Source organism: Cygnus olor, chromosome 1, assembly GCF_009769625.2.
Source record: "Cygnus olor isolate bCygOlo1 chromosome 1, bCygOlo1.pri.v2, whole genome shotgun sequence".
In the NCBI taxonomy this organism is placed as follows: Eukaryota; Metazoa; Chordata; class Aves; order Anseriformes; family Anatidae; genus Cygnus; species Cygnus olor.
The window spans coordinates 200,137,288-200,161,993 of NC_049169.1; the positions used below are offsets into that span (position 1 = coordinate 200,137,288).

Sequence of the window (24,706 nt, forward strand, 5' to 3'; positions counted from 1 at the left end):
GAACAAAATCATAAAACCTGGAAAAAAGTGAAACAAGACAACGAGAGTAGGTATTTTCTTTACGATTTCGAAGAGTCTCCCCTAGGAGCCATTTCTGAACACTGTGCCTCCACAGTCAGGCACAGAGCTACATCTGACCGATTGCAGCGTAGGAGGAGAAACCAGACCAATATTTGTTATTAAAGATTTCCTTGTATTGAACCACTGCAGAGACACTGACAGACAGTGTAAACCTAACTGGCCATTTGGGAATCTTTTCTAGGAGATGTTTAAGCTGGTGTATTTTACCTAGCAATTAAGAACAGCTGGAGAGAGGGAAAGGGGGTTTGATACCTCTATGCAAGTTCTTCTGCCGGGTGACCAGGAACACATGCAACACTGCAGGTGTCCCCAGAGGGAAGACAATGAAGGTTCATGGTCACTCTATGTCCCAGGATGCATTCTTGTTGTCTTTTTACCCCTTGTCCTCACCTTCCTTGTAAGTGTTCGCACAACCTTGTTATAACTGGGATTAAGGAACTGATTTATTTTAAATACAAACTTCTCGTTTGTTTTCATTTATTCCAGGATAGCTGAGGTGAGATAAAATCCCAGACCTGATTCATTATGCTTTTGCATAATGGCCAATACCAGTACAATAAAGGAACAGGGGCAAGCATGTCCAGGTGCTCAGAAGAGGTGAGCAGGACTGTTTCTTCTGGTGGTTATGAACCAGATTAAGCTGATTAAAAGCAACTGTGAAACGGTGCTCTGTGTTTCTCATTAGCCTGATAAATCCATGAACCTCTGCTAAGCATGCATACAGCCAGTACTAAGGGTTTAGCTGATACATGGCAACTTGGCAAGTCACTAATAACTTTATCACATTCAAATATGTACTACATCACTGGTTGCACCAGACTTGACACAGAGACTTTCGTTCCTGATTTACTGTTGTGAGACTAAGGCAAGGTAAGACTGACTACAGTAAAAGGAAGGCAGAACATTGTTACTTAGATCTCGTTTACACAATTTATTTCACTATCATGAGACCTGACATTCTGTAAAAGAAATCTGGCAAGCAACATGTATTTGCATTAGTAAAAAAATGGAAAAGAAACAAATTTAGGGAAGCTGAGATGCTAGTCCAAGGACTCTGATTACAGAGTAGTCATCACTTTAAAAGTTGGCACTAGTCACCTGATATTACAAAGTCACTTCAGGTAATTCCCATCCCAAGCATTTGGGAGAAGCATCGGTGATTCAGTCCTGGAAGAGCTACTAAAGCTGAGGTTGTAAAGTCAAGGCATTATTTGCCAGTATATGCAGTTATATTGCAAGGTCTTTTTTTTCTTTTACTTTTAAGTTGACTAAAGACAGTACAGGGACTCTCAGGCTGCTTGTAAACAAATTGAACCTGTCATAATGTAAAAGTCTGATTAAAAATTAAGTTGCTGCCCTCAATTATTGTAAGGAACCCAGCCAAGATTTCCAAAGCTGTGTCTTCCCTGCATTGAAACAGTGCTGAGGACTGCCCTGGGTTTCAATGCTTGCTCTGTGTCCCAGTCCTGGCTGCTGGGGAACTTTCAGGCTTCCCCCATCACTTCCAAGTTGCAGTGTGCATGTGCACCCTTGGGCATGACACCTCTTCCACCAGCCCTTGTGACACCACTTCCAAGTTGCCTCTCTGCCAATTCCTGGACTAGCTAGTGGAGAGACCAGTGTGTGTATCTGCTTGTGAGAGAGGCAACTGGGAGACCAGGGGATCCAGAGACTGGGTAAACTGGGTGTCCAAGGTCAGTTACTGAGGGATCCAGACTCTCTCTACGTATATATATGTATCTAAATTTTTGACTAACAGGCTTTCAGCCTCGTCAAGCAGAGAGGACAAGAGGATGAGGTTGTTCGTACTGTTGGTATTTGTGAGTGCTTTATTTTCCGTGTTGATCTGTGTGGCTGGTCATACATATATGCATATATATACATATACATTTGTATGCATTGTGTGTATTTGTGCCTATTGGGAAAATATATTCAGACTCAGCACTATATATTATATATATATATTATATATATAATATATATAATATTATATATATAATATTATATATAATAATATATATATATATTATATATTATATTTTATATATATATATATATATATATATTATATATAAATATATTCAGACTCAGCACTGTTTGGACCTGAGAACATGGAGCTGTGGTAGACTTACCTCTAGTGGTCTATCAGATTTGACAATCCCTCATGCTTTAAACACGGACTTGCACAAAACAGAAAAACAGAAAAAAGAAGATGTTTTAGACCAGTGGAGATGTTCCCTCATGTAATGATGTGCTTCTACATTTTATCTTGGAGCTTATACTGTCATGTAAATCAATTATATATCTCTGAAGTTTGAATATTCGTTTTCAGTGAAGGTCTGGCCTGCTTCATTGTTTTCCTTTACTCTGCCTTCTGAACCAAAGAATATTTTTTTTTTTTTTTTTTTTTGTGGACCACAGTAGACCAGACCACCTCTAAAGCTGAGGACCAATGTACAGTTGACACGAAGACCTTTTCTTATCCAGCCAAAGTAACATCAACTACAGGCTGCCTCCAAAAAGAGCATTCTCTGGATGAGCCATGATAATGTGCACCATGCTGAAACCTTCCCACCTGTTTTACAGTACCATCAGGGCTGGGAAGCCAAGTGGTGCTTGAGGATCCTGGTGCTGCTCTGCTCCACCATCCCACCACAAGCACCTGTGCTTCTTTCCACCTCCTTTGTTTTAATTTATGGCATTGCACAATCTTGGTGCATGGAGAACATCAGACAGGGGAAACAATAAAGAAGGAGAGAGTAAACATGACCAACCCCATCTACAAGACAACCAATGCCACTTTGCCCATGTCCCACTTTTTGGAAATATTCAAGGCTACTAGAATTGCTGGGGATATGAGATATTTTAATATTCTCTCTACTGTGATTTAGAGCAGTTTTCCCCTGTTTTTAAAAAGGCCCTCCACACCTATAGAGGATTAGGGGAAGACAAAGGGTTTTCAGTCTTTCCAGCTGAAATTGTTTCTCTTCATGTCAAAAAAATTAAATATCCATAGCCATTTGGAGAACACACAGTTGGATCTCTCACTGCTGCTTATTGCGTTCAGTTGGGTGCAAAGGGCTGCGCAGCTTCCAGTCATTGCTCCAATAATCAAGTAGTGCTCCAACTGTTTCTTTTCTGGAATACAAAAAGCAGCAGATCCTCCAAAGTAAAGGCTGCTCAGATCCTCCAAAGTCTATTGTAAGAAAAAGCTGCTCAGGCACCTGAGACCTGAAGAGGATTTAGACAAAAGAGTCGTGAGCAGAGATGGCTGCTGCATGTGTAGAAATAAGTGCTGCTCTTCTCTAAGAGGAGAGCTGCTCAGGGCTTCAACCCCGTTGCATATAAGCCCAGAGCACAGCTGCCATACTACAAAGCCTAACCTGCCGGTATCCCTGCAACCCACTTTCTCACTCAACAAATCTCACTGAAAGATTCTTGTTTTCTCCCTTCTTGGAAAATTAGGTAGGCTGAACCAACAAGTGCTGAGCCCAGCTTATGTTTGATGGGTTGCTGATGGGTTACAACATAAAGAAATTTATTCCAACTGGAGAAGGAGATAATAGATAGATGAGTGTGACACATCGCTCATGACACTAAAGGCAGGAGATGAGTGTTGGAAATCATGTAGGAATTTGTGCAGTGGAAAGTGAATGTGAGTACTGTCTAGTGTGGACTAGGTAGTGCCTCATCATAACTCAGTTATTGACAGAGCACGTTATCTCCTGCAGAAGCTTATTTTGCACTTATGCTAGAAAATACAGTGAGTTTAGGTTAGGGCTTAGCTGGGCTGAGATTCAGTCAGATATGTGATCTAAACTCTTATCTTTTTTTTTAGTCAAGCCAGTCTGTTTATACCAACAGAAGTCAGCAATGACTCTAACTAGTTGCAGGAGATAAGATTTTGTTCCTTAAAGTAGCTGTGTTGTTTCACCTCTTGCTGTTGAACCAGAGTAATTTTTGGCTAGAAGTATATGTTTCTCATTCACATTTAGGTATCCAGTGTTGCTCAACACTGTAAAAACCAGGAGATATAAGAGATGATGGTGTATCCTCTGTCCATTGTAAAAAAGGAAATAGAAATGTAATCATGCATTGAATGGAAGGAAAAAAAAGGAAAAAAAAAAGGTAACTTTTGTTGTAATATGTTTCCTCTGTTAGCTTGAGAAAGTTCATCATTGCCACTGTTTGCAGCTAACAGGAAAACATCACTTGAAGTAAGAGATAGTACAAATGCCAGCTGCTCCAAAGTTTAATAAATAGTTTCTCCTGAAGAGAAAGCAAACAAGCAGATTAAAATGGACTGCTGTGGCAGTAGCTGGACTGACTGTAACCCACTCCTGTGCTCTGTAATTCATTTCTTTGGAGACTGAAAGATTGTCATTATTGAGGCTCACAAGGGCATGTAATATATGTCACATCTACAGCAGCGAAGTGATAATTTCTTTTGATGAATAGAAGGTAGGTACATGTGGGTGAGAAAAGTACCATGTTTTCCTGTGATTTTTTACAATTTGAACAATTACGGCAGCTATTATTGCAGAAGTGCTGCAGGAAGGAAATTCAGTGCTATGCTAGCTGTCTGCATCAGAGCTTGTCTTGATCACTGTGTCACAGAGAGAGCTTTCTCCTCCTCCAGCGTTAAGAGAATGGGTGAAGACTAACCATGTGGCTCTCGCCAAGTTTCAGGGTGAAGTAACCTTTCTTTTTAAAAACTACTAATAGCTTGCATAATGTGTAATGTACAAAGTGATCCATTCTTTAACTGCGTTGGCTGAGCCAAATCTTGCAGCAGGAGTGATATGAAACATGTACTTTAAATGGGACTATTTGAACTGAACCTCCTATACTATTGATTTTTAAGACCAGAATGGGTCATTAGAAACATCTAGCCTGAATAATGACCTAGCAGGTGAGATTGCCAGCTACTGTATTTCACATACAATCCAGAAGGTGTCTGTTTAACCTTTGTCTCACCATTCCCCAAAGCAAGGTAGATCAGCAGCACTATAGGTTTTATATATGTTTAATCGATAACAAGAGCATTTATCTCCAGAACCTGTTCCTTGTTCCTACTTTTTTTATGCCTCTGATTATTTATGATCTACGTGTGGATTGCTAGAGGACCTGAGCGTGGGTTACTCAAGACGTAGGTGCAGCCTCAAGTGCACTATATAGTCTCAGCCCTCATCTGTTCAATGGGCAACGCAGGGGGGTGTTCTGGAGGATGGTTGCCCTAAACCTGTACTCTTTCCCTTCTGCTTCTGGCCACAACTGGTGCCATGATACAGGTTAGAAGAGCCTGTGGTGTGACCCTCTAAGGCTGTTTCTGTGTCTGTTTGGGTGTTTTGCAATTGCAGTAGCAGGAACTGCCCAACTTCCTTATTGAAATAGAAGCTAGAGAACAGGTTCAGTGTCTTGGTGTACAATTTGCCTTTCAGCCTAGACACAGGAATATCAAAGGAGAGATACTGGGGAGCTGTGTTTCTCAGCAACACCCCAACCTTCCCACTTACACTCTGTTTTCCATGGTATTTATATGGTATTTTGCAGTAGATGTGAACTCACGCTACCCACATACTGAGCCCACTTTGAGTGAGTCAGCTCCATCAAACAAGCTGAGTAGCTGGTTAACATGGTACCAGCCCTGAGAGGTTAGGAGGCAAGGTTTAACTGCTCTAGCTCAGCACCAGCCCAGGGCAGCTACTTGGCTTGTGGTAACAGAGGCAGCGTGTGTCCTCCTGCAGATTTATAGATGCCCCTGAGGGAAAGCAGAATTAAGACAACTCCTTCCCTGTTACAATTTCTAAAATATTCTTTGCTTGAGTTTCCCACTCTTTCAGTACTGATCTGCTCTGCATCTCATACCTGTTGCAGGAGCCTGTGTGTGCCAATAAAACTTGAGACCAAAGTCCCTCCTGGCCCACACTTGAATGAGATGTTCTGCTGGGAAACACTTTTCTTTCTCTGACATCCCACCTGGTTAAACACAGCTGGCTTCTGTGAAGTGGTGGCTTCCAGCACAGCAGCTGCTGGTAAGGAAGGGATTTTGTTACTCAGCTGAAAAGTGCATGCTGATCAGGGCTCTCTTCCCAGGAGCGGTCATGTAATACATGCAAGGCATGTAGGAGAGGTCTGATAGGCAACTGCCACCCAGGATGCATCCCAAAAATGCAATTAATTCTCCTGAGAGCTTTGAAAGTGGGGAGATAACTTTGTCAGCCTCAGTCATATGTACACAAGGAGTAAGTACTTATACCTGAAGTACTCCATGTGCTATGAGTGTCTGTATCTCCCAACTTAAGTTTAAAGGAACCCTCTGTGCTAGATATTAGGCAGAGATAAAAAGTGGTCTTTTTTGAGTGGACCCATCTGATCCAAGAACAAAAAGGTGCCTCAGCAGGGATATTTACAGCTGAGCTGGTCACTGGGCGGTGATTTCCTGACTAAGGTCTCTACTGGCTATGAGTAGGGGCTCAGAAGAAGTCTGCATTGTAGAGCAAGAAGAATACAGCCTAGCCAGTGCTGAAGGTGTCTTTCCATAGAGGGAAAAAAACAGTATTTCTGCCAGCTGTGGCTCTTATACATGCCTAGGTGTGGACAGGTTATCGGCTCCGGTACTAACACTCACTCCCTCACAAGTCCAGAGAGCTTTCTGAGTAGGAGGGCCAAGGTAATCTCCTGTGCGGAGCTCCTCACCTACAGACTTGCAGATAAAATGGTTTATTAGGGCTTCTTTGGGTATCATGATAGAGCTCCACAATGCTGACATAGTGCTTCTCCAGCTGTCCTTGTCTTCCTGCTACTTCTCTTGTTTCCTTCTGAAGCTTTTTTCCCCTTTCTTTATTCATCTTTCACACATTCAGCTTATGCATACTGTCCCACTGAAATCATGCAGCCCCCAGTGACAGCATCTCACCCCACCTATCTCTGCAGCCCTGTGAACACGATTCCTTTCTTTGTGCAGTGGCACTTTGTAATCCAGTTGTTTAGTTCCAAAAGGCAACATCAAAATTAAGGATATGTATCCTAAGTACGAGATAAGTGTCACATCCACCAGCTTCCACAAGGTTTCACCTAGCTGTCAAATGTCAAAAGCTATATTACAAAAACACAAGAGCTTTTATGGAGTAAAGTAATATCTTGGAGCATTATAGACTGTCCTGCTACACACCATCATCCCAGCTCTGTTCTGGAAGTGGTGCAGAACACCTCGAGGTCAGGAGCAAATCCCAGGGGCTTCTCCCATAAAAGCTGAACTAGTTTATCCCTGGGAATAGCAGTAGACCTATGATGTTAATGTTTTCTTTGAGTAGAAGGACTTCAGTCATGTTTCACCTTCATGCCAGGGACTTCACCTCATCCACTGCCTTTACAGGGGCACTTAGGAGGATACAGCGTTGGGCACAGACAGTAAGACCCTGAGCTGACATGATGGACATGATGCAGAAGGACTGTGGTGGGAGGAGGTGTATTTCTAATGGCAGCCTCTTGACCTGCCTTTGTCTAACAATTTTCACACAGTCTTTTTTTTTTTTTTTGTCCATGCCATAGTTCATTCAGCTCCAGAAAAATATGACTTTTAGCCTATGCCATTGTTTTTTTGCAAAATACCTCAGAAAGCAATTAAGAGTCTTGCTGTGCTCATGTCAAGAGAGGAAATTAATCATATGCTTAGTGTTTATGCAATGACTTCTCCATTTTTACACAGTTTTATTATTAGCTGATATAACATTTTATTGCAATCTCCATCTCTGCTTAAGTCATTTTTTTCAGTGTCTCTAAGTTTCCATATACAAAGTGGGGTTAATGCTTCCTTGGCTTCACATTTTGCTTGTGTTGAGACAATTCAGGATAAGGAATGCCTCTTATTTCATGTATTAAGTCTGGAACCTAGTTTTGCCTTACAAGAATTTCTAATGATTCTTTTTGAATGATTTCACTCTGAATGTTCCAAATTCTTGAAGCAAACAGTTTTTAAGAGCTAAAAAAAGTTCTTGTTTCCCGTCAACATTTCAAAACAATAGAACAACTTGGGTTTTCTCATGGCATTTTTTTTTGGTTTCCAAAACCTGAGATGACATTTAAGAGAAAATGAAAATGTTCTGTTTCTTAAACAGAGTAAAAATAAGAGGCTTTTATTTTGACATCTCCTGAGAATGAAAATCAAATTTCCTCTTGTTAAAGTATTTTCCAACAAAATCACTTTTGACATAATGCTAACTATTTTTTTGGGGAGGAATGAAGGGAGAAGGAATTGACATGAAGGTGAGTATATTGAGTACACAGGGGCTGAAAGGGTCCACAATAGGATGTTCCTGGCATGAAATTCAGAATCTGTAGATTTTGGTTTCTAATATACTTTTGAACAGATTGCTCCATTCATGCTTTCCAATTTAACACTTTACTGATTTTCAGTGTGATAAGGAACATTTTTTTGTTAGATCCTGGGATAAGCCAGAGTCTGGCATTTCCTAATGCTCCCAGATCCATCCTGCCACTGCAGCAGAGGGGATTGTTTTAGCTTCCTGCACAGGAGTCTATGGCAGCTGGTGTTGCTGAACAACACAGGGAAACATGCCTTGATCAGGCAGAGTTAGTGGCATTTTCATGGGGCTCTGAAGCTGATGTGCAGGAGAGTTTCTTGCACCCTTCTAAAGTGATGAGTGTATGCAAATAAGTGGCTGAAAGTTCAAGTGTCCCCATTTGCTATGTGACCTTATGCTTAACTTGGATTGCTTTTGGCAGAGTGCATGTGCATGCATATACCCAGACATGCAAACAAACACTTGAAAGTTTTCTCTCCTTGATGCAAATATTAAGTCCTGTGTGGTAGCAAGCAATGGAGTCACTACTGAACTGAGATCAACGCACAGATGCTCAGCTCTCTTGTCATTGCCATTTCTTACAACTGTAAATGAAGCAATTGCTATTTTCTGCTGCCCTTATTGCTTAGATACCTGAAAATCATAGTCTGAGGCTAAGAATATGCCAGACACAGCACAACTGAGAGCAATTAGACAGTCCCTTAATGACAGAGGGACCGTCATTATAATTATATAATTATAACTTACACATGGGACAAGGGACAACAGATAGATGCAGACAGATGGAAGGAGAACTAGACAAAGGTGCAGTGGGGCCACAATGGTTCACCAGTGAAACTGTGAAGGATTCAGCTTATTAATGTCTTAATTTTCACATCAAAAGGAAGAGCAGTGACTAAATTTGTGGAAGTGTAGGGTGGACAATTCCCCACAAGGAAAAGTATGGAGGGACTTGTCTGAATGCCAAACAGACGTAAGACAAGGAATGATATCACAAACTTATTGGAGGGGTGAGTAAATTCCTTAGCAATGCGTAAGGTATGATCTGGGGACAGGCAGTGAAGGGCGTTAAAAATAGAGTTCATCTGATGTGACAGAGAACAACAAAAGGGTAGAAAGGTACAAACAGAGAAAAATATCTGGTCAGAGCATTGGATTAATGCAGTGATGGCTGCAGAAGTATTCTGAGCTGTGTGGTTACTCGTGAAAGCTGGCTAAAAAGGTGCCACAGTGGTGGCAGTACTAAAACTGAAAATCTTTGTCTAGCTGTATGAGGAGTCTAACAAAACTAAACTTTAGAGATGCAAGAGAATGAATGTCTACACCATATTGTGTGTCTCTAGAAAATCAGTTCTGAAGTGCTTGTACTAAAGTCAGGACCTTTGAAAGTCACATGTATTCTTATGATGCACCTTCTCCCGTTCTGCAGAACTTAGAAATGAGATGAAAACTGGGACCCTATTGAATTAACAGCTGTACAAGTATATAGTAGTGTGGAGATCTTTAATTGCAACTTATTTTAGTTTATTATTATTATTAGTTTTTTGTTTTTGTTTTTGTTTTCTCTTTGCAAGGAGAATTGTTGGGGTAAGTTGTGGAAGTCAAGGAGAGGAGAAATAGAAAAATACTGAAGTACAGAAACGAGAAGAAAGATGGAAGAAACATTCAAAGGACAGATGTGCTAGGAGAACAAATAAAGTTACTATGGGACTATAGGGATGTAGGGGCCAAAAGAGTCATCACAAAAAAAAATCCATTTTCAGAGCACAGAAAACACCCTTGTGAGCTCAAGTGTGATTGTGGGCCCTTGCTTTCACTGCTTGTGCAGCTGCCTCTTCCAGCTTGAGTGGGTTGTCTCCTCCCTTGTTATTCCCTTGTGCTGACTGTAGAGCATATCTGAATGGCAGAGAGATTTGCAATTAAGAGAAATGCTTCACAGAGCTAAAAAAGCTCTAATTTTTGCTGAATGTATAGTTTTTTTCATTTTCTTCCTCTCTTTCTCTCTCTCTCTCTTTTTCTCTTTTTCTCTCTTTTTCTCTTTCTCTTTCTGTCTTTCTGTCTTTCAGTCTTTGTCTTTCTGTCTTGCTTGCTTGCCTTGCATGCTTGCTTTCTTTCAACTGATTCAATTAACAATTAATAATTTTCAGGGGGTGGTCACCTGTTTTTACCAAGCCCTGGGGTTTCATCACTCAATCTGCTAGCTAGCAAATAGGGCAAGGAACCTGATCTATCATTGCTAAGAAAACTGTTTCCTGGGTACCTTCATATTTTTGCATTGCTGTAGGGGAATGACCTAAAAAAGAACAGTTGTAAGCAAATGCTTTGTTTTTCACCTGAAAGATCTTCTCATCTGCACCTATGCTCTTTCCATCCTTCCTGCATTTTGTGCATCAGGCCTGGGCAGGAAAGGCTGGGGGTGGCAGATGGGAGGCTTACTGTTGCTCAGTTTGGAAAGCAGCTCCTAACATTTGGCTCACACCTGTCAGCAGACTCCGTATACACTTGTTTATCCTCCTCTGTACCATATGTTTCTATGTAAAATCAGTCCCAATGATCTATTGCCTTACTTCTATCACTCCTATTATGGTCGTAACTGAGCATTTCACAGTCGTTAATGCATTTACTCTGACAGCGTCCCTGTTGCGTAGGCATTTAATATCACCCACTTTGCAGATGGGTTAGCTGAAGCTCAGATCAACAGCTCCTCAAAAGTCTTTAGGCACCTCTTTTTGAAATCAATGGGCAGGAAACACTTCTCCAGCAGATGTGATCTTGGGAAAGCAAAACTACATGCTCAGTTTCACTCAAGGAACTTGCAGTGGAGTGAGGAATCCCTCTTCTGGGTCCTACATGGGTGCTCGAAGGACTGGGCTGTTTCTTGTCTTCTTGACACAGAACCATTCCCTGATTGCAAGACCCAGCAGACCTGTGGTTGCTGGTCCCCAGTCTTTTTTCACCCTTTGTCAGTAAACCCTTGTCTCACAACCCTCCATGCCTGTACCAAGTCCTGGAGGGGATACTCTCCCTGGAAGATTTAGTTTAAATGTTATATAGTTAAAAACACACTGGCCCTATGCTGTGACAGCAGCCACCTCAAAAGTGTTTACCTCAAATGAGAAAAGTTGATATGAAAAAAAATATATATATAATGCTTCTTCTTCTGTAGACCGTTTCTCCCGTTTCCTCTATGCTTTGTATTCTTGCCTGCCTCTCAAAAGAGAATTTCTTTGCAGCCCTTCATATTTAAAGTCTATGTAGGAGAGGAATGGGGTTCTTTTAAATGTACTGTATGTACCTATCACTCACCTACTTATTAATTATAACTAAAAGCATGATTAATCTGTCATGGATAAGGCTGCTAAGTAACCCTAATCATGCTAATGCATTTCTGTCACTTATACAAAAGGCAGCATTATCATCAGTTTTTACATCTGTTTGTACTGAAACCCATATACACAGCAGCTGCAGAGCACTGGTAACATTCCTTCTGCCACAGATCGGATGAGGTTGCATCACGGATTTCTGCATTGCCCCCACAGTGCCTGTGCGGTGATTTATTTCCTCAACACTAGTGGGATTTAATGATGTTATCTTTTGCAAATAATTTTGCCTTCTAAAATGGATAACAATTACAGATATGAAAAGTATTTCCAGGGGCTTATAATGACTATAACCGAAATTCCTCTGTGGGAGGGGTCAGCGTGAAGACCAAGGTGCTACTTAAGCCCTGCACTGAGTGGGAGCTAAGAGATGCGTAGGTCTTATGCAAGTGTGAATATCTGAGGAAAACAATGTCTTTTGATATTGCAGAGCATAATGTGTTCCCTTCTGTGTTCTTTTTTTTCTCTGAATTTTCAATGGATCCATTTTTAATAGCCTAGACATTGGAATGTTAATTTCCAGGTGCCAAACCTGAAATTTGTAACCACACCTGAAACCCTTGTGCATCCATCCTGTCAAGCAGTCAATGGGTGGATATGCTAAATACAGTTAAGAAACAGTATTTAACTTTAAAAGTATTCTGAAGAAAAGTTTTCCACAAAGAAAAGTTTCAAAGCTGACACCTCCAGAAAGCTAATTATAACCTGTGTACAAGGAACAGAAGACAGGTGGGTTACCCTTTGAAGGAACCATTCCACTGATGCCTCAGTGACCTGCTTAGACTTCATGCCCTATTTTTGGGTACGAAAACCACAACCATTAGGCTCATTAATTATGTAATCCGAGGAGAAAAAGCCCAACTTCAAATTTGTTTTTCACATATACTAGATTTTGGTCAAATACAATAAGTTTTTTTTTTTTTTATAAGAATTCTGGTGTGAACTCCCTGAAACTACAGAACTTCCCTGCAAGATGATGTCTTGAGGATGTAATCTGCATCCCTCCTGTGCCGCATGCCTCAGCAACCCAAAGAAAGAAACCATTTTGTTTTTCATCTGAATAAGTGCCTAGCTGTGTGCAGGCAGGGTCTCACTCAGTAGGTTTCTGAGCACACAAACTGATGAAAGACTCACAAAAGTATGTAGTGGGTCACAGTTCTTTTGTTCTAAGCATTGCAGTTGCCAAGGCATGGTCAGTGCATGTTGAGAAAGTACAGGAAGATTGGAAAGAAAATATGAAATGCTTCAGAACGTGTAAAGTGCAACTTTATAGTGTAGCTATTTGACAGAGTAATTTAATAAAAAACAGGAAGAGTCAAAAAGGGGGGGGGGTGTTGAACAAGCTAATATTCCACACATGTAAGAACATTTCTCAGGGAGAATGGTTCCAAGTTTTGAAGAAAAGGATCACAGCTATTAAAAAAAAAAAAAAAAACTTTTCTATGGCTAGATCTTGGACTAGTGTAAACATGGCTTACTTTTGTTGCATAAACAGGTCTGAGGAAAATGTTCTTTTTTATTATTCATTTATTTATTATTTTATTACTGCTTTACTACTGCTCAAAATTACCTGGGCAGCAACCTGACTTAGAAAAATCTGTCTTTTAATGTATTTTTAAATTTTTTAATTTTTTTTGGTATGTATCTTACAGTCTTGTTTAGTCAACTTCCATTTTTATTACTCTTTAGCTTTCACAGTTTTGTGTAGTACAGTACACAGCAAATTGTAGCCATTCACATAATTTATAATGACATACAGAAATTTTTAAGATGACCATTAAATCTTGGAATACCCTCCCTAGCATAGAAATTTCACTCTCCTCTTGCAGAATTGTGCTTCCCTATCCTTTCTTATTAATAAACATGACATCTTTCTGTTTGCTTTCCTCTCCATCTGCACAGCTGTAGTCTTCTCTTTCAGCAAGAGACAGTCACAATTTTGTTTGTCACAGTGAAATACGGATTTTTTATTTTTATTTTTTTAAGTTTTTTATTTATGGGTAGCACACTCGGATTTTCCTTATGGAATAGAAATTAAAACAGCACTGACATTTAGAATGTAAAGGAATTACTCCAACTGATTATAGTCGTGTTAAAATGAGTCATGCGCTTTTGGTCCAAACTTCTTGACATACACATCCATATATATTAATCACTGTAACATCACTGAAGGACTATTTTTATCTTGGTTATTAAAGCTGAATGCATTTGTCAACTTTTCAAGTGATATTTAATCCAGTGAGCATAAAGACATATTAGGGAAGACACTCTCAAGTAATAGAAGAGCTCAGTTCTACATGTCTGAGAATGCTGTGCATGTAATTGCATGTAAAATATTTGCAGTTTTGAAATATATGTGAAAACTACACTGTAAAAACACAAAATTAATTAGGTTTACCAAGAAGAATTAAACTCACCTGTCAACAAAAGCATGGTGTAGTATGAAGATAGGATCATTTGCAGAGCCTTGTACTTGGGACATGGAGCCATTCATGTAGATGTGAAGTGCATTATGCAAACCGCTTTGAGATATGTTTGATATTGCAGTGTGTGGATCAGCAAAGCCTGTATATTCAAGAGGAAATCATATGCTGATATGGCAATGTGTATAATTCTTTCTGCAGTAAGACTGAAGATCAAAGTAGCTAATTTCACTTCATTTACTTTCAGCTTTTTAGACGAGCTTCAGAAAACACGTAAAGGAGTGTTAATATATTTCAAAGGTGTAGCAAAGATGAAATTAGAATAAGCTAAATTAAAACTCCTGCCATGTAGCTAATGCAGCATGTCAGCAAATGTACTGCTTAATTGCCTTATATTTTTAAATTTCTTTGTCCATTGTGTCTGACTGTTAAAAGGAAACCTAATCCCTGCAGACATTTACGTATATACATTTATTCATGTTGAGTAACTTTATTAATTTTTTAATATTATTTTTTATCTCTATACTTATACATTTCTAAGTTACAACAGGCTACTGTATCTCATCATATATGCAGTCATTTAATATAATTTTTCTCTATAGAATACATTCTTTCATCGATAGGTGCCAACACAATATAAGCTATTACCTCTACAAAAGCATTTGGTAAATAATCAATTGATAATCTTCCCCATTCAGACTTGCAGGATGAAAAGTTTGTGGACTGCAGTTATTTTGGAGTCCACTTAGAATATGGGCTTTGAGAGAGTCACACAGACCAGCCCCCAGACTCTTAGCTCTCCTCCTTAGAAAATGCCTCACACAGTTTAAACACATGCTTTATTTACTTATTTGGACCAAGAACTAGCATTTGAATGAGGAGCAGCAGTATTCTTTTGAAGTGAATCTCCCAACAGTCCTTCTGTTTCCTGCAATGACTCACATCACAGGGTAATTTTTGACTTAGTACTAGATTCCTTTTGGAGGAAATCTAACGTCCATAGGTGTTCAGTTCACAGCACTGGAGTTAGTTTGAAAAAAACCCTTTTTCATCAAACCCCTCATATATAACATGGAAGTCAGGTACTCAGTTTTGTTTTGCTCTTTGGATTTGCTGCTCTTGTGTCACACAAAGTATTAATTGATACATGGTCAGAGATGCTTTATCAGAAGAGTCATATTCTATGAACTTGGAAACCTGGGTTTCAGACCCCACTGAGACTGATCTGCTGTGTGAGATGTTTTCGTCTCTTTGTACCTCTGAATTCCCTCATCAGGTTTTGCCTTGTCTATTAACCTCTTTGAGGAAAATCTTCTGGTGTAAAACCTTTACTAATCATACTAAGGATCAAATCATAGCTATAGTACCTAGGAACTAATATGCGATAACAACTATCCATCTTTTTGATTGCAATATTATCACAAGGATTTTGAGAAATTCAAGGGAATTCAGAGAAGAAAACATAATCAGGAGAGCTGGTGGGGGTAGACCTGGCTTATGATGAAATTTCTAAGACTTCAAGGTGGGGTTAATCTGGGTTTTGGAGAGAGAGAATCATGTCAATGCATACAGATAACTGCAGGTGTTAAGTACATCAGATGTATAACAGGATTATTGAAGATACTGCATGGTGACATAAACAACAATGGGCAGAATTTCTCAAAGGGAAACTCTTGCCCACAGAAAGTTGTCTGATGGTGAATGTTATATTACCTAGTAGTCACCCAGGGGAAACAGCAGGATAAAATATTACCAAGCGTGCTGTGAAGAATAATGTACATTGACAATCTGAGCAGAATTCATAGGAACTGATGGCAACAATTTTGACCTTTCTTACTGATGGCCACAGCAGGTGATCACTGGGATCATCTGATGCAGCAATACCTCTTACAAGTGAATCTCTGTGAATGTTAACTGAAAAAGATCTATCTGTATATCATTCTGAAACACTCTCCTACTTATATGCAGCTACATTATGATATATTAAAGGTAAAATAAACTTTATGCAGAGTCTAAGTAAAAGGCTAGATGTCTTATACCACATGTGGATACTTCTTAAAATTTCTTATTGCACTACAAACATTTTATTTAGTAATTTAGAAAAAAAAATATACAGAACATTCTGGTTCTGGACAACTTTCATGGAACTTCTGCACTTCTGCAATTTGTTGCAATGATCGTAAGCTTTGTAAGTCAGACAACTTTGATAACCCTACCTCCCAGTTAATTGGGGTGCATTCAGTCAGTCTCAAAGGTGACATCGTGGCTAACCATGCACATGAGAAGTTTTAATATCTGATATCTTATTATGAAAACTCCATATAAAAAACTCCGTATAAAGCTATCATGAATAAAAACATAGTGTGATATCACTTTATTTTATTTGTCTGGGTCTTAGTCTTTTCTCTCAGACTTTCTAAAAGACTTCAGGACAATCAGCTGTTCAGGATAACACTATGAAGTGGGGTAGAGCCAATTAAAAATCATATGTGAAAACATGAGAATTTTCTTTAAAGTACAGGACACTTTGCTGAAGTAGCTGTAGAAAAATCACCTTTATTGCAAATGTAAGGCTACAGATCTACAAGCAGCAGTGAGCTGAAATGAAGCATATGCCTGCCTCACCCCATTCTGTACCTTCACAGCCCCTCCTATGCATTAACTGCAGCTCTTGTCAGGCCTTCCGTGAACTCCCTAACCTGGCAGAAAACTACCTTGAGGGTTGTTTTTATTCATTTTCTAGGCTACTGAGATGCAGTATCTTATATAAAAATATGATGAGTACTGGGGCTGGTACCAAAAAAGTGACTGACTGGAGGATGGAGGAGATTGCATAGAGAATTAGGACTGCCCCCCGTGGTGGTGAGCTATTAAATCATCTGGCCAGTATAGGAAGCTGTAACATTCAGACAACCTTTTAAACTCTCATTTACTTATGGTGTATTAGGAATAGCTGTTAGGGGATACATCACTGAAGTAACTTGAAGTTTTACCAGTGCTTGTTTTTCAATGAGAAAAGAATCACATTTTTTAAGAATCATAGAATCATTGAATCATAGAATATCCCCAGTTGGAAGGGACACACAAGGATCATTGAGTCCAACTCCTGGGTCCCCAAAGGATTACCCAAAAAATCAGACCATATGTCTGAGAGTGTTGTCCAAATGCTCTTGAACTCTGGCAGGCTCAGTGCCTCAACCACTTTCTGCTGCTGCTCATAGCCTTGTAAGTCATTGACAGTGATTCAGTGAGGTTGAAGTAGGTTCACTGGAGCCAGGCCAAATTAAATCAAATGGGGAGTTAGCCCAAAGTTTATTATAGGAGGAGCTAACTATGTCACTCACAATTAAGGCTGCCTAACATTTTTAAGATGATATATAGGTGGTTCTCATTAAATGTGCAGTTGGGTCAGATATATGTCCTTTAATAGAGTATTTAATTATAGTAACTACAGATTTTACTGTCTAATAACAGAGGCAGTAGAAGTCCATGCACAATCAGTCAAGGGCAAAGCTTTATGTATTGGGAGCAAATAGTGTTTTCCTTAAGCAAATAGTGTTTTCCTTAAGTGCTCATTGCCACTGGCTGAAGAGCTATATGTTTAGCAGAGGGTATGCAGAATTTGAAGAGTGTCAGCAGCCTTCAGTGCTACAGGAATGGAGAAACCATTCCAACAATCCTATCACTGAGTGATTTATAGCAGTTTAGCCTTTTTGTTGTTGTTATTAACTGCAAAACTTTTTTTTTTTTCTAAATGCAAAACTGATTTTCTTATACAATAAAATTTAGTTTTGTATGACTTTCTAGGTCTGTGGTTGTGGCAACAGATACTTTAAATGCCATATTCTGCTTTGCATGTTGCTTTGTTGCGTGTCCAAGTCCAACTGACAGTTATACTTAGCCCCACTTTCCCTGGGGATGATATTTTCTTAAATAAATGTAGAATTCTCTAAATTCTACATTTTAGAGAAGTTCAGGTCAGACAGATACACCTACTTTAAAACAGAAAGGAAGATACAGATATAAAAATTTTAAGGCCGTATCCTTACTTGTCTTTGAAGCTAGTGATGTTCTGGCTTATGAAGCTGGCGTTTTTCAACCACTGGCAATGTCAAAGGAAAATTTTCAGGGTTAAATCTTATATATTTTCTCAAGCAACATTATTACTGTAATCTTTCCAGAGTAAGGTAGCTACAGGAACAGCAATTTGGCCTAAGGTGTTGTAGTAAATGAAAGTTTGTGGTTATTTCATTTAGACCATGTCACCATTTAGTTTTTTACTTAAAATGATTCTTGTAGAGCTTCATTGTGGTCTGGGCTGAACAGACTTTCTGGTTCTCTGGTAATGACCCTCTGTGACTTGCCAGCCATTTTTCAACGTGCAGCATAAATTTACACAGAGATTGAGAATTTGAGCTGGGTGAGGGATGTTGGCTGTAGGCTAAAACTTTTTTAATTAGAAGTTTTCTATCGGAAGACTACATTTTGAGATGCCATTTTTCATTAGCTATATGGATCAGAGTGAAAATGCTGAGAAAAGTTTTCCACATGAAAACATCCCATTTCAGAAAAAAAAGTAAAATATCCTATTAAAATGAAATTACATTTTTGAAGTGTTTGATGTTTTATTCCATTATTTCATGGCAGAATAGCAGTAACGATACATAATTGTGACAGGCAATGGAATGCTATGACATGGCTTGACTTGATACCATGTGTCATGAGTTAATTCATGAATAATGGAAGTGATATACAGTTTTAGAATTTAAAAAATGAAACTTAGAAGGCACTGATTTTTATTTGAAATTGCCATAAATAAATTAATCTCAAATGTGGAGTTGGCTCATAAAAAAAAAAAAAAAATCTAAGTTTTTCAGTCATCTTTAATTTGTAGGAGGTAGTATTAATATGTCACACCAAAACTGAACTTAACAAAGAAGAAACCCAACTATTTCATGTGCAGTCAGCTAAGCCATTTCTGATCTTACCTGTTGCTTATAAGGTGGACTGATTTTCTGTACTTTTTTCTTGCATCTGTGAAGTGTCTGATACAGTCAAAAGTGTTTCTCAGTTAAGCAAATCTTACTTAAAATACTACTCTTCAAGGAGCAATGTGCAACCTGCCTTTAACCTGCTGGTTTTCAGTCAAAGAAGAAACTGTCCTGTCCCAGATTAAGAGGACAGCCTGTGTGCTCATGTTCAGTGGGGTGATGCTTTAATGAACAATATTGACCTTAGCTGTACATAGATGTAGTTACTCTTAAATGACATTATTTGTGTCCATATAGCAGCATTTTCTCTTAGTCAAACAAGGATCTATCATGTCTTGTTGGCACCTGCTCATAAGGATGCTGATACCTACCTCTTAGATGGGTAAAAAGGTGTTTGTCTTTGTTCCAGTTTACATGGAACAGGCATAGAAGATCATAAAGTTTTGCCCAGAAGTGCACAACAACATGCGTAGGACTGGAGTACTCTGGCCTTACCATGTACTTAGTTCTTCCAAGTGATCACAGCTTTTTCCATTACAGAACTAAAACTGAGTAGCAAATCTCACATTGATGTAAATCAAGAACCACTCCATTAGAGTCACTGGCCCAGTTCTGGTCATCTTTTGTAAGTCTTGAGTAACTCCACTAAAATCACTGGAGTTACCTTGGATTTATTTCAGATCTAAAAAAGATTAGAATTTGACCTTAGGTGTATTGGCACAAACTTGTGTAAACAAGTAAAGAAGGATTGAAAAGATTTTCACTTAGAAAAGGAGGTAAATGTTAGGAACTACAGACTATTAGGAGGTTTGTCAGAAATGTCATCACAGAAGTGGGCACTGGCACAATGCAAGAAAAATGGTAATTTAAACTTGGCAAATGTACACAACAACAACAAACAACAAACTAAACACACCACTCATAGGAAAGGAGCAAACAAAATATGTCTGCTTATTTTTGATGGTGGTGGTGGGTTTTTTGTTTTATTGTTGTTGTTGTTGTTGTTATCTGTTTGTTTTTGGTTTTGGCAGTAAAGCTAGTTTAAGAACTCCCCACCATCCTTTTCAACCTTAAGCATATATTCTTGACGTGGTATTGAAGTTCAGTCTCTCTTTAGATGAATAGACCGAAATGTTTATGGACCTGCAGTATAAACTTAAGTGTTGAAATACATCAGGTCAAAAATAAAATATCCTCAAAGGAAAAAAAAAAATCTGAGAATGATACTGTGTCTGATGGAATAAGCTCCATCTCTGTAGTAACACAGATAAACACCTACTGAGATGGGTCTGGCTTGCACTTTGACAGGCTCATCACCAAAAAAGTCCCTTATCGTGGAATGTTGTGGGCAAAGTTTCACTCCAGCAATCTAGTGACTGCTCTAATGAAATATTCTTATGGAAAAAAATGTAACATCATGGTTACTGTCCTCTGGAATCTTCTGTGCTGATATTTTCTGAGATGCTTTATTTCCTATCTTTTTCAAAAACTTACAGGACCTCTTTAAACAGAGTGCCATTATTATGCACTCTTATGCTATAAGAGTGCTTATTGTGTACTCTTGTGCACCAAGAGTGAAAATCAAAAGCGTGTTCTTTAAAGTTCTAGTTGTACAGGGGAATTTCAGCCTGTGATACCATAGAGGAGTTAGCTGCATATTGGAATAGAAAAGTCTTTTAAAATATTCAGAAGACTTGTAGTATACATCGTATACAACTTCTGCACACAGGAAGGCAGTAACTTAATTTGATGGACAAAATCTGCCCAGTGTTCTGAAATTCCGTTTTGTAATTACTGCTACTTTTCTATTTTAATGATTGTAAAACAAATGAGGAATGTACCTGGGAAAACAAACAAACAAACAAACAAAAACCTGAAGGTGCTGTCAAAGTGGGTCAATTTGGACAAGTTATAGTCCTCACCCTAATTCTGTCCGTAGCCATTATTTTTTTCTGCATTTGTTCACTATTAAAGTCAATATGTATCTCATTAGCATAAGAAAATGCTTAATGAATCGAGAACAAACAGAGGGGTCCAACCCTGACAATATATTGAGACATATTTGTGTTAATGAAAATAAAGACATTTTATGGCTGAGAAACCTTGTGAAATATTGAGGTAAGAAGAGCTTTCATACCATGAGGCCATTTAATACACATTTAGTGTCTTACCTTTTGTACATTGCACTTATAACAAGGGAGTCATTCAAAATTACTTATATATATATGGAAGAAAAGGAGTGATTCAAGATTTTGACAGGAATCATTGTCTTATATAAAAAAAAAAGGCAAAAAGAAAAAAGAAAAAAAAAAAAGAAAGCAAAACCAAAACCTTACAGTGAACTAAAATCAATGCTCTGAAACAGCTTTCCTCATGGAAGCACCAAAGAGGGAAATGGTAGTTGTACTGGAAGGGAATGTCTTATTCTTTTGGAGTTTTCAGTAACAATTTTTAGAAGAATGGGTTAAAAAAAAATGCCTTTCATGAAACAAACAAAGTGATCAGATCTTAGGACTAGCTCCTTGAGTTTAAAAGATACCACAAGGCTAAAAGGAAAAAGGAGGAGTTATTTTCACGTAGTTACGTGCTGCTGTAGTGCTTCTGCACTCTGTTGACCTTTATTTTCTTTCACAACAGCTCTTGAGCACTGTAGATCTCCTTAGGCTGGGCTATTAAAGTTAAACAACAATAAGGCATCTAGTAAGTGCATTGGCAGTTGGACTACAAGCCAACATGGTCACCTAACAGGATTTCCCCTAGAAGAGAGAGCACTGTAGTATTGGATTGTTTTGGTTTTTGGTTTCATGTCTACAGAATTTCTAAGGAGGGGACATTCATTGCCTCAGTCATTCCTCACTGAGCTTCTCTGCAGCCTCCTAGCCTCCCTTCACATGGATTCTAGGACTTGCAAATGGCCTTCACTGCCAGAGAAAAGGAGTTCCATCTCTTTTCTTCCCTCCTTGAATCACATGTGATGGATCAGACAGATGCTCTGAAAGGGTTGTGGTGCATGCTAGGGAAGGCACATATGGATGGACCAATGTGACAGGAATGAATTTGCTCTGCCCCTGCTCTGGACTAAATGGATGCATCCAGAAGCCATGCAACACTATGCCCAAGATAATATACACTGCTTCTGTAACTACTTAAGCTTCTGGATCATATTTGACTTGTGTCCTTCCTCAATAACATGTAGTTTTGTCTCCAGTCTATTGGAAGAATTGTCTAAATCACATGAAATCCACCAGAACCTAATGGTGCCTACCTAGTGCATCTGAACGATTGTGGCGGTGAGATGGAGCTTCACCATCTCACTAAGGAGAAAGTTGAACACTCTTCAGCTCCTGAAGGGTTGTTACACAGAACGGAACTTACTTGGAGGAAAATTTGATCTACAAGATCTCCTTTCAGATGCAGTAACATTGCCACAATTCAGATTAAAGCATGACCCTCTCCATGATATGACTGACAGACGACAGCAGTAACGCCATGATCAATCATGACTGCCATGAAATTAACATGACAGAGACAATGATAGAGAAAGGGTTTGATAAATTATTCAGACAGAACACTGATTCTGATTTTAGAACTAAAATAATTACTTCCTGGCTCTCTGGAAGCTGTAGGTACATTCCTGGTCATTGCACAATTCTGTCAAATGTTATTGACTTTTTTTTTTTTTTTTCAAATAGCTACTGTTGATTTAATATGGAAATGTTATTTGTATATTTTTGCTTCAAAGGCCTGTACTTGATCTATGGCTTTGTTTAGCTGTCAGTTTAGGCTCAGCTTTGACCAAACACAGGTTTTCTTCTTTTTAAGCAAGTACTGAATTATCCTTATTTAATGAGCAGTCATGATACTGAAATATAGCCTTTGAAAGTGAGGGGTCCATTTTGATTATGCCCACTCAGTAAACACATCCATAGCTCTGCTTAACTTCCATAGACTATGGCTATGCTTTTGTCTACAATACTGACAGCATGTCATTATTTCATGACTTGTTTACTTCAATTCCTTTTTCTCTACTCTTCCTATTCTACTCTTTGTATTTGTTTATATACTTCATGGAGAAAAATGCAGAAAAAATTCTACTCAGTTGTCACCTTTTTTTTTTCCATACTTCACTTGTTTTCTGTTTGCAAGGGTAGAAAGCAAAACTATATCCAGAGCTGGAGTCAATGTCTATATTCTCTTTTGACTCCAGCACACAAATTCCACATTTTTGACTGTTTTTATGGAATAATTGCATTAACTGCCCTTCCCCCCACCCTCCACCCCCCCCACCCCCAAGACAGCTTTATAACATTCCACACTACATTAAGAGCAACACTGAACATATTAAAACCTTTGTTTTCTTATGCTCACACCAACCTATATTGTATTGTTTTGACACTTGCATGTTTCCTTGCAAGCAAAAATCTCTGGGATATCGATGTAAATATGTCCTATTTGATTCAGTAGTTATATAATGCAGCAGGGAAGCAATGTTTATTGATAGCTATAATGTGCTATCCTTGTTTATTAGCAATTTAGCAATATCCAAATGAGATTGGGTTGATAGATGATTAAGAATAACTATTCCATTTACAAAAGAATCCATGTTTCTTAGAAAATTAGGAACATTCATAACGAGATGGAGAGTTTGATAACTAAGACGAATAACTAAACACTTTAGGAAGAGATACTAAAGGTAACGTTTTAGGTATAATGTTGACCCCAAGACAGTCCTGTAACCCAAATGGACGTGGTTATGATCATGTGTAAGCAAGTTATTAGAGGATCTCTTTTTTATGCAGCATTACATTTCTATGCCTGGTACTGACTATTGCAGAGACAATATCTCATAGATGGATTTAGAGTCTGATCTAGCCTGCAGTTTCTATTTTCTTATCAACTTTAACATGCTTCTTTCTATGTTGCTATTACAGGAGGAAGCTTTTCCTTTAGTTTTGCTTCATGGAACCGGCTAAAACTGTCCAAAGTTTAAAGGTTCTAATCCTAGAGAAATTCAAGTTACTGTTAGAAATGGCAAAACAGAATAAAATATGTTACCTTCCAAAGTGTTCCGGAAGCTGTAATTGGCCATTTTATCCATGGATCCAGATTCATATTGAGTCAGTGACAGACAAAATTCAACTTCAGCTGAAGATGGGAGCCTTGGAGTCCTTGATTTGTCGTTGTTCCCAGGATTTCGCAGTATAGGTCCTTCACTAGTAGCATTGCATAAAGACTGTTGGCTGTTGTACTCTTCAGACTGAGTACAGATTACCTGTATAAAACACTTTCTGTTAGCAGAGTTGCAGTTGTAAAAACAGAAAAAAAAATCAAGCAGGAAAGAGGTACTTTGTTTATTATTATTATTATTATTATTATTATTTAGAAAGGAGTTAAGGAAATGTACAATATAATGTTTCTTGCAATAATATACATTAATTTTAATTATTTTAATGAATGATTTTAATATGAGCTTGTATATTTCATAGAAGACACCTCTAATAATG

At 38.6% G+C, this 24,706-nt stretch overlaps 1 protein-coding gene across 2 annotated transcripts in view; it reads right to left on the minus strand.

Annotated features, from left to right (window-relative positions):
- TYR (tyrosinase) overlaps positions 1–24,706 on the minus strand; it is a 59,546-nt gene that overhangs the window by 16,558 nt on the left and 18,282 nt on the right. For both annotated transcript variants that reach the window (XM_040544289.1, XM_040544288.1), the window contains exons 2-3: positions 24,258–24,474; positions 14,206–14,353 (exon numbers count right to left, since the gene is read on the minus strand). In XM_040544289.1, the coding sequence (XP_040400223.1) occupies positions 14,206–14,353; positions 24,258–24,474 (365 nt within the window). The remainder of the gene's footprint in view (positions 1–14,205; positions 14,354–24,257; positions 24,475–24,706) is intronic.